We start from the raw sequence: 15943 nt of genomic DNA on the forward strand, positions 1-15943 counted from the left end.
CCTTCCAAACGCACTGGCCTCTTTCCTGCCAGTATAGCTCACCCAAGTTCATCTTTACTTCCAGGCCTTTGCTTTTGTCTTCCTACCAAGAACACCCTCCCCCAGGCTGCCTTCTTGGCTTCCTTCAAGTCCCAAATGCCACCTCCTCCAAGAAGCCCTCCCTCCTCCCCAAAGCCATCTCTTACCCATCCTGCTTTCCTGTTTTCGCACAACTTTACTATGTCTGTCTCCTCCCCAGAAAGTAGGTTCCTGGTAGGCAGGAACTATTCCCTTAACCTCTTGGCTTCCATTTCCTTACATTTAAAGTGGGTGTTATCAGAGTCTCTTTATCTCAGACCTTTGTTATGGTGGCTAAATGAGTTAATTAACATAAGGGTCCAAGGTGCTCAATAAATAAGTCTAACCCGTGTTCACCAGGAGTAAGGAACATAACAAGCGCTAAGGAAGTGTTTGTGTGAGGAGGGGCAAATGAATGATGGGCAGAGACAGGAGGAGGCAGATGTACGTGTAAATGTAAGGGGATGGGGGGCGGGGCGGGGAACGTCGGAAGGGAAACCCTAGTTAGGCGCCCAACGACACAGAGACCCAGTCCTCTCTCCACCTTTAATGGACCCCAGGTGGGCTTGGGCGCGGTGTCCTTAAATACAACCCTGATGAGGCGGGCAGGGGCGGGGCCGGGCCTGCCGGGGTGGGCGGGACCTGTCGGGCGGGGCGGGGCCTCAGCTGCACTTGCAGGAGCGCACGATCATGTTGGACAGCTGCTCCACCTTGGGCTTGCGGCCCACGTAGTACACGATGGGCAGCGGCTCCAGCGCCTGCGGCACGCAGCACGGCGCCGCCGACGCGCCCGGGTTGTGCTGGTTGTACAGGGCCAGGACCTGCGGGGCGGGTGGGCGGGGTCAGGGTCGGGGCTCATGGGGAGGGTACCCCCACCCCGCCAGCCTCTCTCCATCTCCCTCTGACTTATCTCATTCCGTTTCTTTCTGTTTCTCTGCCTCTCCCCAGTTTCCACTCTTGGCTTGTGTCTCATCGTCTCTCTCTCCTTCCATCTTCCTAATTCTCTATCCTCCTGCCTTTTTCTCTCTCGTTGTGTCCCTCCGTTTCTCTCTTTCTCCTTCCATCTCCCCACCTCTTCCCTAGCCCAAGTTATGCGTCTCCGTGGGTCTCCCCATATCTCTGTCTCCCTCTGCCTCGTGTCTCTAACTGCTCAGACCCTGCCTCTAGCTTCTCTCCCATCCCTTTGCCACCTCCCCGCCAATCTCCCTGTCTCCTCTCTTTCTGACTACTATTTGCCAGTTCATCTGATTTTACCTCTTTCTCCCTCTCCTCCCTTGGTCCCTGCTACCCTCATCCCACCCCCAGCCAGGGCTCCAGACGCACCTTGCTGTACTGCGTGTCCAGGCTCCAGATGTAGGGGCAGGGCCCCAGGCAGAAATTGGCGTGGTAGCCCTTGGGTTCGTGAATCCACTTCCAGCCCAGGTCCTTGCGGAAGTCAATGTAGAGCTGCCGAACGCAGCAGTTCTTTTCCGTGGAGCTGCAGGCCGGAGGGAGGGAGGAACCCGAGTCAGGAGAGTGGAGGGGCTGCCCCTCCTCCCCTGGGTGTGCATGTGTTTCACCCTGGTTGCCCGCCAGCACGGTCTTCATCTTGGTCTCCCTTGCAACCCCTGTGATGATAACAGCAATGACAGTAATAGTAATGATCATCACTAACGCTGATAAAGCACTTCCTCTAGTCCAGCACTGCGCTAAGGGCATCCTCATAAACATTATCTCAGGCAATGCTCAAGCCTGTAAGAAGCCAAATGAACGTCCAGAAGGGATGGCTACACAAATCACAGCACATCCACACACTGGAACATAAAAAACACAGTGCAGCTCCATGTGTACTGATAGGTTCTACGTGTGCAACAAATGTTTACTGAACTACTACCATGTGCTGGGCTGGGGTCTACTGGGGACGCGGTACAAACAAAACAGACAGAAACCCCTGCCTTCTGGGGCCACATACTAGAGACTGTCCGTCACTCCTCTGCTCTGAGCAAGGCAAATGCCCAAGCCCTTGCCGTGGACCACAAGGAGCTACCAGATCTGGCTCATCTCAACCCCCTCCCCACTCCCACTCTCACTCTCCTTCAGCCACATTACCATCCTCGCTGTTCCTGAGTCGCAGCCCAGGACATTTGCACTTGCTCTTCCCTCTGCCCGGATTGCTATTCCCACAGATACCCACTCTGGCTCTGTTTCTTCACTCCATTTGTATGTATGCTCAAACATCCCTCACTCAGGGACCCTTAACTCCTAGAACACTGCCTGGCATGCAGTAGGTGCTCAGTAAATATCAGTCAAACAAATGAATGTCGTCTCCTCAGAGTCCTTCCTGGACCATCCTACCCAAAATACCAATCCAAATGTTTGTTAATTCCATACAGTGTAATAACAGCATTCAGTTATGTGAGAAAACATGAAAATGACTGCAGCTGAAATGGGGCAAATCTTAATACTTGTTGATACCACATGAGAGTTTATGGGGTCCTTGTACCATCTTGGTTGCTTATGAATACATTTAAAGTTTCCCCTAAGAAAAAAAATTTAAATCAGAAGAGGAAAACTAAACCATCACAGTGACTTTTCTTTCCCCTTCCTCAGATTTGTTTTCCTTCTTGCCACCTGCTCTTTTATTAGATACTGATTTATTTATCTGTTCGTTTTCTGTCTTCTTCTGAGGACAGGACTTTTTGTCTGTTTTGTCCCTAAATGTGTCCCTGCAACAGTGCCTGGCATATAGCAGGTGCTTAGCAAGTGCTGGCTGTATAAAATAATTGATCAATATGTTAGGTCTTTTTTTGTTTTTTGTTTTTTTTTTTGCAGTACGCGGGCCTCTCACCGCTGCAGCCTCTCCCGTTGCGGAGCACAGGCTCCAGACGCGCAGGCCTAGTGGCCATGGCTCACGGGCCCAGCCGCTCCGCGGCACGTGGGATCCCCCCGGACCGGGGCACGAACCCGCGCCCCCTGCATCGGCAGGCGGACTCCCAACCACCGCACCACCAGGGAAGCCCTGTTAGGTCTTTTAAAAGCACATTGGAGGGGGCTTCCCTGGTGGCGCGGTGGTTGAGAGTCCGCCTGCCGATGCAGGGGACTACGGGTTCGTGCCCGGGTCTGGGAAGATCCCACGTGCCGCGGAGCGGCTGGGCCCGTGAGCCATGCCCGCTGAGCCTGCGTGTCCGGAGCCTGCGCGTCCGGAGCCTGTGCTCAGCAACGGGAGAGGCCACAACAGGGAGAGGCCACAACAGTGGGAGGCCTGCGTACTGCAAAAAAAAAAAAAAAAAAAAAAGCACATTGGAGGGACTTCCGTGGTGGTCCAGTGGTTAAGAATCCTCCTCCCAATGCACGGGACGTGGGTCCAATCCCTGGTCAGGGAAATAAGATCCCACATCCTGCGGGGCAACTAAGCCTGCACGCCGCAACTACTGAGGCCGCACACTCTAGAACCTGTGCGCCACAACCAGAGAGAAGCCAGCCCGCGCGCCACAACGAAGAGCCCGCTCACCACAACAAAGAGCCCGTGTGCCGCAACTAAGATCCAATTCGGCCAAAAAAATAAATACTTTTTAAAAAACAAAATAAAATAAAAAATAAAAGCACATTGGAGAGTGGTGGTATGTAAGACACTACTGCCCTGGACTCATGATCTCTGTCCCAGGCTCGGATGCAAAAGTCAGTCCTCCCCAGTCTGCGGCCCTGGCTCCTGCATGTCTGGTAGGAAATGGGGCATTTTCTGTGCTGGCCCCTGGGGCCATGGTTGAGATGGGCTGGGAACTTGACTAAAAAGCTTGACTCATGGGCAGCTGAGAACACTTTAAATTCCATGTTCATAACATATGAAAGAAACACTATGCAAAGTCACAGGTACAGTGTGATCCAAATTCTGTTTTGAAGAGAAGGACTGGAAGGCAATATATTAAAATGTTGACAGTGACATTTCACATGTGGCAATGTGATGGGTGATATCGTTCTGTATTTTCCAAATTCTCGATAGTGGGTATGTGTTACTTTTAGAATCAGAAAATAAAATTTAAAGAAAGAAAATGCAGTACCCCCCCAAAAAAAAAGGCTCTACCATTTGGACAAAATAAAAAACATATACATGGCTATGTGTAAGTGTCTCATACAGAGACTCTCTGGGAGGAGACACAAATACAATAAAAGCCTCCTCATAGAGGGGCTGGAGGCCAGAGCTGGAGGGTCTCTAAGTATCCTTTCTGGGTTTGATCCATGTGCATGTATTTTCCTACTCAAAAATCAATAGAGGAGGGGCTTCCCTGATGGCGCAGTGGTTGGGAGTCTGCCTGCCGATGCAGGGGACATGGGTTCGTGCCCCGGTCCGGGAAGATCCCACATGCCACGGAGCGGCTGGGCCCGTGAGCCATGGCCGCTAAGCCTGCGCGTACGGAGCCTGTGCTCCGCAACGGGAGAGGCCACAGCAGTGGGAGGCCCACGTACCGCAAAAAAAAAAAAAAAAAAAACTCAATAGAGGAAAAAAAAAATCAATAGCGGGAATTCCCTGGCGGTCCACTGGTTAAGACTCCAAGATTCCACTGCAGGGGGCGCGGGTTCAATCCCTGGTCAGGGAACTAAGATCCTGCATGTGTGTGGTGTGGCCAAAAAAAAAAAAAATCAATAGATAATTCCCTACAAGGCAGGTCTTATTATTATTCCCATTTGAAGGATGAAGAAATTGAGCCTCAGAGAAAGGGGGATGTTGTCTGTTTACTTGTAGCCTACATGTGGTGGAGTTTGGGGCCAGGTTCACAGCTAACTCTGTGCTGCCCTGGAGTCTGTGGCCTCATCTGCCCAGTGCAACCATGTCAGCTTAAGCATAGGGGGAAGAGGCAATGTGACAGGATCTCCCAGGGCAAGACAAGGCCTCTCCAAGAGCCACAGGACGTTGAGAAGGAAGTTAGGAAACTTAGATTACTGTGAGTTCAGCCTGGCGCCTCCCCAGTCTGGCTGGGCCTCAGTTCCCTCATCTGTACGAAGATGCAAGGGATGTTGGATCAAATAAGATGTTGTTAAGGGCCCAGGAGGCATCAGGAAATCCATGGATGGGCTGAGGGAGGGGCCTGAGCCCCCCAAACCATATGCACCTACGTGTGTATGTATAGGCATATTCTGGGGAAAAAAGGTTCCTGGCTTTCGACTTCTCAAGGGGTTCCCGGACTCACAAAAGGGGAAGAACCACTGTCCAGAATAATATTTCATTTCTGGTCCAACTGTGCCAGGGTGCTGAGGTCCTAAGATTTGAAGTGTGTGATTCTATTATCCAACTCAACGGTTCTCCCTATAGGGTCCCTGGAGCAGCAGCAGCACCGTCTGGGAAATTGTGGGAAATGCAAATTCTCAGGCCCCACCCCAGACCCACTGAATCAGAAACTGGGGGTGGGGATGGGTGGGATACAGCAGGCCACATTTAACAAGCCCTCCAGGTGACCCTGAGGTGCATGCCCGGGGCTGCTGCATTCCAGCTCCTGTGATACATGCAGTCCAGGACCTTGCAGCTCTGCCCTCCAGTCTACCAGGACCCAACAGGGCCTGACGAGTAAAAGAAACCCACTTGGGGGACTTCCCTGGCAGCCCAGTGGTTAAGATTCTGCACTTCCACTGCAGGGGGCAACAGTTTGATCCCCAGTCAGGGAACAACTCAGATCCCACATGCTGCGTGGCTTGGGCCAAAAAAGAAAAAAAAAAAAAAAAAAAAAAGACCCAAATACGGTCTATACATGGCAATTATTTGATACATAATTTAATATTCTTTTTTAAAATCTACAGAACCATCTCTCTGTTTCCCCCCTTTGTATTGTATTTGTTGAAGAAACTGGGTCAGGTTTCCCACAATCTAGATGTTGCTGACTGCACGACCATGGTGTTGTTTAACATGTTTCTCTGTTCTTATATTTCTGGAAAATTGGATCTACCGTACTGATCAGCGTCAGGTTTGATTTTCTGGCAAGACTTCCTAAGTGACATTGTGTCCCTCATGTGGCTGGCACTCTCTCTCTGTAATAGTATAAGCTGTTGGCACTCAAGAGCTCAGTCGATTCATTCATTCACAGGGTTGTTGGGCAGAGGGTAGGATCTGGTGGTGAGCAGAGCTGACTTTCCAGCAGGAGAACTGCACGTAACAAAGCCCAAAGGCACCATCAAAATATTAAGCAGGGGAGGGCCAAGGTCACATTATCACCCTAAACTCGCAACATTCTAACTCTGAACTTCAACATTCTAGGACTACAACTTTTCAGTTTTCTTAGACTGCAATACACCAGCCTCTCAAGATTCTAACACACCAACAAACTTCCAGCTTTCTAGGATTCCCACATTCCAGCTCTCCAGGATCTTGGCATTCTTGAATTCCAATATTTCAGAAATGCATTCCAACATTCCACAATTCTGAGCCCATCACTCAAGAGGTCCAAGCTGCCCCTTTCTAAGATCACAGGCTTCCAAGATTCTCACAAGATTCCAGCCCTGAGTCCCAACATTCTAGGTTACCAAGACTCTGGCTTTCTCCAACTCCAACATTTGTGGATGCTAATATTTTAACACAGGATTCCACTATCCTGGGCCCAATATTCAAGGACTCCAATCTGCCGATACGGGAGACTCCCGTCTGTCAATGGTATAGGAATCCAACATGGGCAATCTTCCAGTTCTGAATTCCCAAGTTTTAGGATCCCAACATCCCCTGAGTCCAACATTCTCAGATTTCAATAATGAATACCGATTCTAACATCCTAGGATCCCCACATGCTCGAACCCCAACCTGCCAGCAGTACAGGAATCTAACGTGGCGAACTTCCAATATCGAATTCTCACATTCTCAGTGTTCAGCATTCTAATAGTCTCTGATTCCAACCCACCAGCAAGAGAGCCACCTGATCTCAGCATTCGAGGACTCCCAGTTCGCACATCCCAGCATCCTAGGCCTCGGACCTCATCCCCTGAACGCTCCAGGCTGAAGGAGATGCCAGCCCAAGCATAGCACCAGCCAGGTACCCAATCTGTGGTGCCTGCTCAGCAGATGGCAAGGAGGCCCCCAGCCCGGAAGGCGTCAGGGGAAGGCTGCAAGGTTCACCTGAAGCAGTAGTTGGTGTCCAGCGCTCGGCGGTGCCGGGGGCTGTGCAGGTGCTGGGCCCTCTCCAGCGGGGTGGCCATGAGGAGCAGGAAGGGCCGGTTCATGCCATGAATGGTGGCGAGGTCACCCCGGCGGCCGGAACTGAACCCTGCTTTGGTTTGGGAGTCAGGCGGTGGGGAGGGTCGGGGAGACATACACACACTCTCAGATGGATGAATGGGAGATGGTCAAGAGGAAGAAACACACACACACACACACACACACACACACACATCACTGGTGGGCATGGGGCCGGGCCGGGGAGGTGGGCCTCACCGTTAATGTCCACTTGGAGTGTGTTATCTTTGCTGTCACAGGAACAGTGGGCACTGAGGCGAAAGCCCTCTATTTCCTCTGTGGGAGTGGGGAGAGGGAAGCCAGTGTGAGGGGGCGGCTCACCCAGCCCCTGGGTGAGGAGAAAGGAAGTAGCAAACCCCTGGGGTGGGGGTGGGGGGACCTCCTTCCTGCCCCTTCCCCTGCCTGCCCTCTCACTGCACCCTCGTGCTCCGGTCCTTTGCCTTGCAGCTTCCTCCTCCTCCAGGTCTCAGCTCAAAGGCCACCTCCTCCGGGAAGCCCTCCAGGACACAGCCCCTCCCCCCCATGACAGCACTTAATTTTCTCCATAGCACTTACCCTGACATTTGTATCTGGCTATTTATTTCCCTCTTTGTTCTCAGTGGCAAAGCAGGATACGTGGGGGCAGGGATCCTTGTTTTCTTGTTCCCCACTGGGCCTGGCCCACAGTTGTAAAAACAAACATCTCCTGAGTTCGCACTGGGTGCCAGACCCTGTTCTAAACACTTTTTGTGTATTATTTCCTTTAATCCTCACCAAAGCTCCCCATTTTACAGATGAAGAAGCCAAGGCCCACGGAGAGGGGGTGACTTGCCCCAAGTGGGAAAAGGCAGGGCTGGGATGCAAGTGCCTGGGCTCTTGTCCCAGGGCCAGTGTGGAAGAAAGTTTTCTTGAATGAATGAGTGAATGCCTTTCTAAGCTCCCACTATGTGTTGGACCCTGTGCTGGGGACTCTGGACTCAGCAATCAGCCCAGGACACTTGTCCCAGCACTCACCTGCTCCCTAACCCCCATCTTTTCCTCTGGCCAAACCATCACTTATCTCATGAGTCTCAACACAATCATCCTCATCCAGGAAGCCCTCCTGGACCCCTCCAGATGGGTTTGGATGCCCACTCTCGGCTCCCACAGCACCTATGGCCTCCCCCATCCTGGCCCTGGTCATTGTGGCCATCACAATGGGAGTCAGGCGGGCTCCCTACTAGGGCTTTGGCAAGATTTCCTAGGTGTCTAGAAGTGACTGTGGGCCCCATGAGGGCAGGCCTAGAAGTTGTCATGGTTACCACTGTGTCCCCCACACCACCCGCACAGGGCCAGGCACATAGCAGGAACCTACTGGCATCTACTGAGTGAAGGAATGAATGAGAGGGAGACAGAGGGAGACTAGGAAGGGAGATGTGGGTACTGTGGGCTCAGATGGGACAGGACAGACAGTCCTCTTCCGGACAGATCAGGTGTGTCAGGCTCTCCCTGGACTCGAGGGCTCTGCACAGCCTATCCCTCTGCCTTGAACACTCTTGCCCCTCTGTCTTTCCCAGGCTGGCTCCACTCATCCCTCAGACAACTGCTCTAATGTCCCCTCTTCCAGGAAGCCCTCCCTGATTTCCCAGGCTGGGTCAGACACCTCCTCTGGGCTCCCCCTCCCAACCCTGCCCACTCTGGGACATTACTTCCTGGTTTTCAGGTCTTTCCCCCAAATCCCTTAACCCGAGCGACGGATGATAAGCTTCATGAGGGCAAGTATAGTGCTGTTTTGGTTACTGTTGTGTCCCCAGCATTACCCAGCACAGGGCAGATGCTCAGGAAATGGATTTACCATTAATCACTCAGGTTTGAGTGCCTGGAAGGAGGCCCAGGTCTGGGCTCTTTGGCACCAACATGGGGTGGGCAGTGCTAGGCAGGGGAGCCCCAGGACAAACAATGGGGTCAACCCCATTACAAAATAGGGGTTGGGGGGGACTTCCCTGGTGGTCCAATGGTTAACAGTCCACGCTTCCACTGCAGGTTCTATCCCTGGTCGGGGAGCTAAGATCCCACATGCCACGCAGTGCGGCCAAAAAACACACAAAAAATAGGGGTGGGGCAGACAAGCAGTCCTCACCTCCGTGGGTCAGCCACTGCCGCACAACTCCAGTGACATCAAAGGACAGCCACTCCGGTGAGTCGCTGGGGGCCAGCAGCCGGTTGCTGAGGTAGCGCCAGGAATCATTGCTATATTTCTGGGGGATAATGAATTGGGGGGAGAGACAGTGGGTAGATGCCGCCACACACCCCTCATGTACACTGCACCCCTGAGACCATCTGCTCCCCGAAAAGGGCCTCCACACAGTCCTGCAGACTGTCCCCTCCCAGACACCCAAACCGAGGGGCCCACAGGAGCCACCCACCCCACAGCAGCCCAGAGGGGAGAGAGAACCCCAGACGGGGGGGTCAAGGCACCTGGGCAGCTCAGCCTCTATGCCTGACCCCGGCGTAGCCGTGGAAAATTCCTCTCCCCTTTTGTCCTTGGTTTCCTCACTGATGAAATGCCAGGCGGCCCCTTTCAGCTTGGACAGTCCATGATGCCACGATTCTCCTACTGACATTGTAGGGGTCACTGACTATAGACAGTTCTGTAAATTTGGCCCCCCAAATTCTAAGAGCCTATCACATTCCTTCTTCTTTGAAAAAAATGTATTTATTTATTTTTTATTTATTTATTTTTGGCTGCGTTGGGTCTTCGTTGCCGTGTGCGGGCTTTCTCTAGTTGCGGCAAGTGGGGGCTACTCTTCGTTGCGGTGCGCGGGCTTCTCATCGCGGCGGCCTCTCCTGTTGCGGAGCACGGGCTCTAGGCGTGCGAGCTTCAGTAGTTGTGGCACACGGGCTCAGTAGTTGTGGCTCGTGGGCTCCAGAGCGCAGGCTCAGTAGTTGTGGCGCATAGGCTTAGTTGCTCCACGGCATGTGGGATCTTCCCGGACCAGGGCTCGAACCCGTGTCCCCCGCGTTAGCAGGCAGATTCTTAACTACTGCGCCACCAGAGAAGCCCTGAGTTATCACTTTCTAGAAGTTATGTTAGAAGTCATTCCATAACGCCAGTGCTCAGTGGCACCGCAAGAATTACACATTCAATGAGCCTGAGACATTCCAGAGGACTCACGTTCTACAAACCCACGAGTCTGACATGCCACAAACCTAGACGTTGCAGACGCCTGACATCCATGTGGAATGATCCCCTGGGAGCTGGCAGGATAAAAGCGAATTCTCTAGACTCCAAGAAGTTAACATCAGACAAAGTTCCCTCGTTGTAAGAGTCTAACATCTACTACTGAATCTAACGTTCCACATGACAGGGAATCTAGGTCACATAACCTTCAAGAGAATCCAGAACTTCTTGAGGCTCCAATCTTCCTGGAGACTCTTCTAGAAAAGAGCTAACCAAGAGAACTTTCTGTGATGATGGAAAAGTTCTTTATCTCTGGTGTCCAAAATAGCAGCTGCTAACCCCATGTGACTACAGGCCACTTGAACTATGGCCAGTGAGACTGAGGAACTGAATTTTTTCTTTTACTTCATTTTGATCAACTTAAATGGCCATATGTGGCTAGTGGCTACTGTGTGGGGACGGAACACTTTGAAAGTCTGCAGCCTTTACAGAGATTCAAACTCAAAAGTCCTGAGTCCTTAGAGTCCAACTCCTCAGATTCCGGCCTTCTAAATGTTTAACCTTCTAGAGCTCTAGGAGTCTGAAAGTTTCAGAGCCCTGTGATTCCACAGTCTGTGCCTTCAGGATCGGGCACTATGGGCCCTGCAGCCACCAGCCTTCCAGCCACCCCAGCCCAGGCCACCTCTGGGGCCCTCGCCCCCACCTGGTACAGCTCCACGTGCTGCTCCACTTTTAACTTGAGCCTCAGCAGGCGCAGCTCTGCCCGAGAGAGCAACACAGGTTCGGGCACCGCTTCCCGGAGCTCCGACGTGTTGAAGAGCATATACATGCTGTGTGGGCTACGCTTGATTTTCCCATAGATTTCTAGGCAGGAGGAGTCGAGAGGGGGGATGTCAGGGTTTGACAGGGGCAGGGGAGCTGGCGCGCCCCAAGTCAAAGAGCCCAGGGTTGGAGTCTAACCCTAACACATTTTAGCTGTGTGACCTTGGGTGACTGGCTTCTCCTCTCTGGGTTTGTTTCCACCTCTTTAAACGGGATCTTATCCACCCTTCCCTCCCATCAACTGGGAAGTGCCCCCTCAGTACAAAGCTGGCACGGGGTGGGCACTGCTCTGCTTGCTTAGGCCTCCCCGGCACTTGGAGCCTCAAATGCAAGTTATGTCGCAGCACAGGGATCAAGGGCATTTGAATCGGACTGTGCCTCTACTGCCTTCTTTCTTGGGCAAGTCACAAGCCCTCTCGGAGCCTCAGTGTCCTATTCTTTGGGAAAGATCAACCTGACATCAAGTTCTCTGCCTCCCAACCCAGGCTCTCCTAACTGAAGCGCTGGAACTTTGGGCAAGTGAATTCCTCTCTGTGTGCCAGACTCTCACCTGTAAGACAAGGACTGATTACAGGATGATAGTGTGAAATAAGTGAGATGATGCAGATAAAGTATGTCGCACAGAGTCTGCATACAATGCTTACTCTAATGTGTGTGTTCAACAACCCCATGAGGAAGATACTATTAGTATACCCATTTTATAGATGGGAAAACTGAGGCAAAGAGATGAAACAATTTGCCCCAAGATCATGCGGCCAGGAAGCTGCAGAGTGGGGATTCAAACTCAGCCAGTCTGATTCCAGAGACTGTGCTCTTAACCCCTAGGTTATGCTGCCTCCCTGCTAACGTGACATTACTCTTGTTGTTGTTGTTGTTGTTATTATTATTGTTTCCTTCCCCAGCTGGTTAGAGAAGGCAAAGTTCCTTCTAGGTAAGAATGGCTTCGGGGGCGGGGGAAGGGGAACAGAGAAAATTAGGAAGAGTTTTTTAGTCTCGGAAAAGTTTGGGGTTGGGAAAGAGGCGGGCAAGCCATGAACTCCTGGATCAACTGGGACAGCTGCTTTAGGCCTCTGCAGTGGGGGCATGGAAATGGTGGAGACATCCCATGAGAAAGGACAGAGGAAGGCCCTTCTGCGGGCCTCCTTCCCCTACTCCTCCCCCCTCTAGCCGGGCCAGCCCCTGCCCTTCCCTATCTTGGCCCAGGGGTTACTCAGCAGACCCCAAAGGAAGGGTAGAACCCAGGCCTGGGAGACAGATAGGGAAGAAGAGAGACAGAAGGGGCAGGAACGGTCAGAGGGAGAGATGGAGAGTAGGGTATGGAGGAGAAAAAGAGAGAGAGAGGGAAGAGATGGAGAGACAGAAACTGGGAGACCCAGACTGGGACAGAGAGTAACGGTGATGCGGGAGAGATGGAAAGGCAGAGATGGGAGACGGAGACACGCGGGAAGAGAGGCATAGGGTTTGGGAGCGAGATGGAGGCATTAGAGAAATGAAGAGAGATTGAAGGTATCAGTGTTGGAAAAATCTCTACAACCAAGGTGAAGCTACGACGGAAAAGGTGAGACGGAGATGTGGGAGGGTAGGTGTGTCATTCGGCTGAAGCGACCACTGGGTGCACAAATGGGCCAGAGACCCACAAGTCTAATGCCCAAGAGGGAAAGTGAAAGCAGGGGGGTCGCCCCCAAACCTCCGGGCCACGCGGGGCGCCTGGGTCTCCGCGGGCGCCGAGGGGGCGGGCCCAGCGGTAGTGCCGCCCTGAGCTGGGGGTGAAGGGGGCGGGAGGCGCCGCCGCCACCGCGAGGGCGGGGACCGGACCTGCCTCGTCTCGCCCCAGGCTCCGCGCGCGATCCCCGCCCCCCGAGGCACGGGAAGGAAAGGAAGGGAGGGAGGGCTAGGCGGCCGGACGCTGGGGTTTCCCCAGCCTCCTAGAGAGGAACTAGGAGTTTGGGGTCCAGGCTCTCAGCATTCAGCTCTGCGGGGGTTCTCCTGTCCCCTTCCGGAAGCGCAGGCTCCTCCCCCCGCGCGTGGCACACACGTGGGGCTTCCTCACCCCTACCAGCTCGGTTTTCTCACCCGGGTCTTGTAGAGTCGCACCCACCCACCTCTCCCTCTACGGCTCGACTCCTCGCTCAGCCCTCTCCCTTCCATCCCGCGGCGTGGCGGAGGCTCGCTGCTCCCAGCATGGCACCGTCCATCCCTCCTCTGCCCCCTCCCAGGTCCACCTTTCCCACGCTTGTCTCTCCGCTCTGTATACCCCTTCCCACGACCCAGTATTCTAGGTTTCCTGGGGGCTCGCTTCCTCCGCTGGGCTTCCTCCTCTCACGTCCGTCTGCGAAATAGAGCACCTCCCGGCGCATCTCCGGCATCCCCCTGGGGTCTCCGCTTCTCTCCCGCTAGCTTCCCACACCCTACGACCTCGCGCCCCCTTTTGACCTCGCATTGATCACCCCCTCCCCGCCTCTGTCTCTAAGCCCTTCCCCAATCCCGCGTGTTCTTCGCGCCGTGTGCAAATGCGTCCACTCTCCACTTTCTGGAACCTCTGGGGTTCGCTTCACCTAGTTTTTTTGTCCTTCTTGAATCTTCCTGCCTCATGACCCCTGAGCTCTGGGTCAGCTTTCCCCACTACCTCTCCTCTCCCCAATGCCGGGGTCCTCGCTTCTCCCAAAGCGAGCTCCCTCTCTGCGGGCCCCACCCACGACCCCCGCACTCTAGTGCACCCTGCAAGGGGAAGTCTTTTTCTACATCCCCCCCGTAAGTGCTTCGCTTCTCTCCCTCTAAGGGACTCCCCCCGCCCACGATCTCGCATGTTCCTGTAGCCCTCCAAAAGCGGTCCACTCCGCTCACCATCTCCTCTTCAAGACCAGATACCTGGGGGGTAGGGAGCTCAGCCCTATCCTCTTTGAGACTCCCCCTCCCAAGTTCCCGGCGCCCCCGGGGGTCCTCTTCCTCCAGCCAGTTTCCTCTACCGGTAATTTCCTCCCCGTGACCCCTGCACTCCGGCGCCCCCTGGGGGCTCCCCTCCAGGGTTCCCCTGCCCCTCCGAGCTCACCGTTGCTGTTTTCCACCATTAGCACGCGGGTGACCTCCTTGGCGTAGTAGTCCGCCTCTGGCTCAGGCTCAGGTTCGGCACTTTCCCCAGCCACCCGGTCACGGGTACTGTTGTAAAGGGCCAGTACGGCCTCGGGCAGCGGACCGGGCGGCACCTCCCCCTGGCTCGGGGGGCTGGCGAGCCGAAGCTTGGACAGAATCTGGCCGCGGATGGCCTCGATGCGCTTTCGCTTCACCAGCTCCATGTCGATGGTCTTGCAGGTGGACAGTCCGGCGGCCGGCCGGCCAGGCGGCAGCACTAGTAGCCACAGCAGCGGCAGCAGCAGCGGCAGCAGCCGCAGCCCCGAGGGCGGCATGGGGGAGGCGGCGCCCCCGGCACAGCCGAGAGCGCGAGCCGGGCTGGGGTGGGAAGAGGGAGGCCCCGCCCCTACAGGGGCTGGGGGCGGGGGTCTCCCGAGGAAAGGTAGGAGGGTCTGGGGAGGGGGGGAGTTGAGGCCCTCAGGGAGAACGGAGCGGAGCTGGAGGGGAGGCTCTGATGGGTGTGTTCTCGGTATCCCACGGCAAAAACCGAAATGAGCGAGATCTGGTACCAAAGGTGGGTGGTCTTGAATAGGAAAGCTGAGGCAGGTCTGAGATTGATCCTGTCTCCTGGATCCCGGAGGAGAAGGGTCCTTGGATGCGCGGGGGCTCAAGAGAGAGGCTAGGAGTTGGGGGCCGTGCGGGGGGGTGCGACCGATGTCTGGGGTCGAGTCCTCGCGGGAGTCGGGTTTGAGGCTCCTGAGGGCTGGTCCGGAATGGGGGCGCCCGGGGAACGCCGTGTGGGGGGAAGGAAGGGAGCAAGCGTCCGAGGCGGTGCAGGGTGGAGGTGCGGTCTGGGGTCCCCCAGTCCTGCCTCGCGGAGCAGCGCTGCGCGAAGCTCCCCGCGCCTTTGGCTCCCAGCGGCAGCGGAAAAGTCTCAAAACTTTTTTCCTCTTCTCCCAACCAGCTCGTCCCTCCTCCCGCTCCTCCTCCCCCTCCTCCCCGCAGTGGCGGCGGCGGCGGCGGCGGGGGCGGCGGCGGCTCGTCTCAGACTCTGGGGCCTCGGGCTGCTCCTCGGCGGCTCCTTCCTCCGTTCCCGGCTGAGGCCGGCCCCGCGGGCGGCTTCGAGCCGGGGGGTGCCCCGGAGGGGGCGTCCCCCCTGCCCCCGGCCGGGGGCCTCGCTGTCTGGCGGATCCGCGGCGGGAGGAAGGGAGTGGGACGGCCTGGGGCGCGAAGGGCGGCGGCAGCGGCGACCGGCTGGGGCGGCGGGGGGTTTTTGAAGCCGCCCCGGCCCCACCCAGGAAGCGCGCGGGGCGGGGGCGGCCCTCAGGGGGAGGGCATGGGGGGGCCGGTCCACAGTCCTCATCTCGCGTGGGCGGGCTCCAAGGGGGGTCCCTTAAGCCCTGGGGGGAGGGGGCGGGCACCCGGCTCCGCCCCACCAACAGGGTGCTGCCTCCTGGCGGCTGAGCGCTACCAAAGCGGGCGGTTGTGCTGCGTGTGGCTTTGAGGACTGTGCGCGGGTCACCGAGGGAATAAAGACCTGGCGGGGAGGGCTCAATCAGAGGATGGGGACGCAGGGTACAGGGAATCCGAGGACGACCACCCCGAGTGGAGAGTGGGAAGCTGGGGCAGTGAGGGAGAGGGTCAGCCAGAAGACAGGGAGCCAGTGG

At 55.4% G+C, this 15943-nt stretch overlaps 1 protein-coding gene across 2 annotated transcripts; it reads right to left on the reverse strand.

The window, feature by feature from the left end:
• Positions 1 to 589: 589 nt before the first annotated feature.
• On the reverse strand, positions 590 to 15558 carry TGFB1 (transforming growth factor beta 1). Of its 2 annotated transcripts, none has more exons than XM_081215927.1 (7): positions 14257 to 15558; positions 11089 to 11249; positions 9345 to 9462; positions 7445 to 7522; positions 7130 to 7280; positions 1381 to 1534; positions 590 to 878 (listed from the first exon to the last, which is right to left on the reverse strand). In XM_081215927.1, exons 1-7 carry the CDS (start codon positions 14609 to 14611, stop codon positions 720 to 722), a joined length of 1176 nt encoding a protein of 391 aa, XP_081072053.1. In that variant the 5' UTR covers positions 14612 to 15558; the 3' UTR covers positions 590 to 719. The 2 variants fall into 2 exon arrangements, with proteins under 2 accessions (XP_081072053.1, XP_081072054.1); XM_081215928.1 differs by having other exon boundaries at positions 7130 to 7277; positions 14257 to 15554.
• Positions 15559 to 15943: the final 385 nt, after the last annotated feature.

Source organism: Mesoplodon bidens (genome assembly GCF_964165515.1).
Source record: "Mesoplodon bidens genome assembly, chromosome: 18".
NCBI lineage: Eukaryota > Metazoa > Chordata > Mammalia > Artiodactyla > Ziphiidae > Mesoplodon > Mesoplodon bidens.

Coding starts and splice junctions, on each gene's coding strand:
- TGFB1 (XM_081215927.1), bottom strand. CDS start 14,611: ATGCCGCCCTCGGGGCTGCGGCTGCTGCCGCTGCTGCTGCCGCTGCTG. Junction 7,281..7,444: donor ACTCCAAGTGGACATTAACG/GTGAGGCCCACC, acceptor CCCAAACCAAAG/CAGGGTTCAGTTCCGGCCGC. Junction 879..1,380: donor TGGACACGCAGTACAGCAAG/GTGCGTCTGGAG, acceptor CCCGCCCCGCAG/GTCCTGGCCCTGTACAACCA.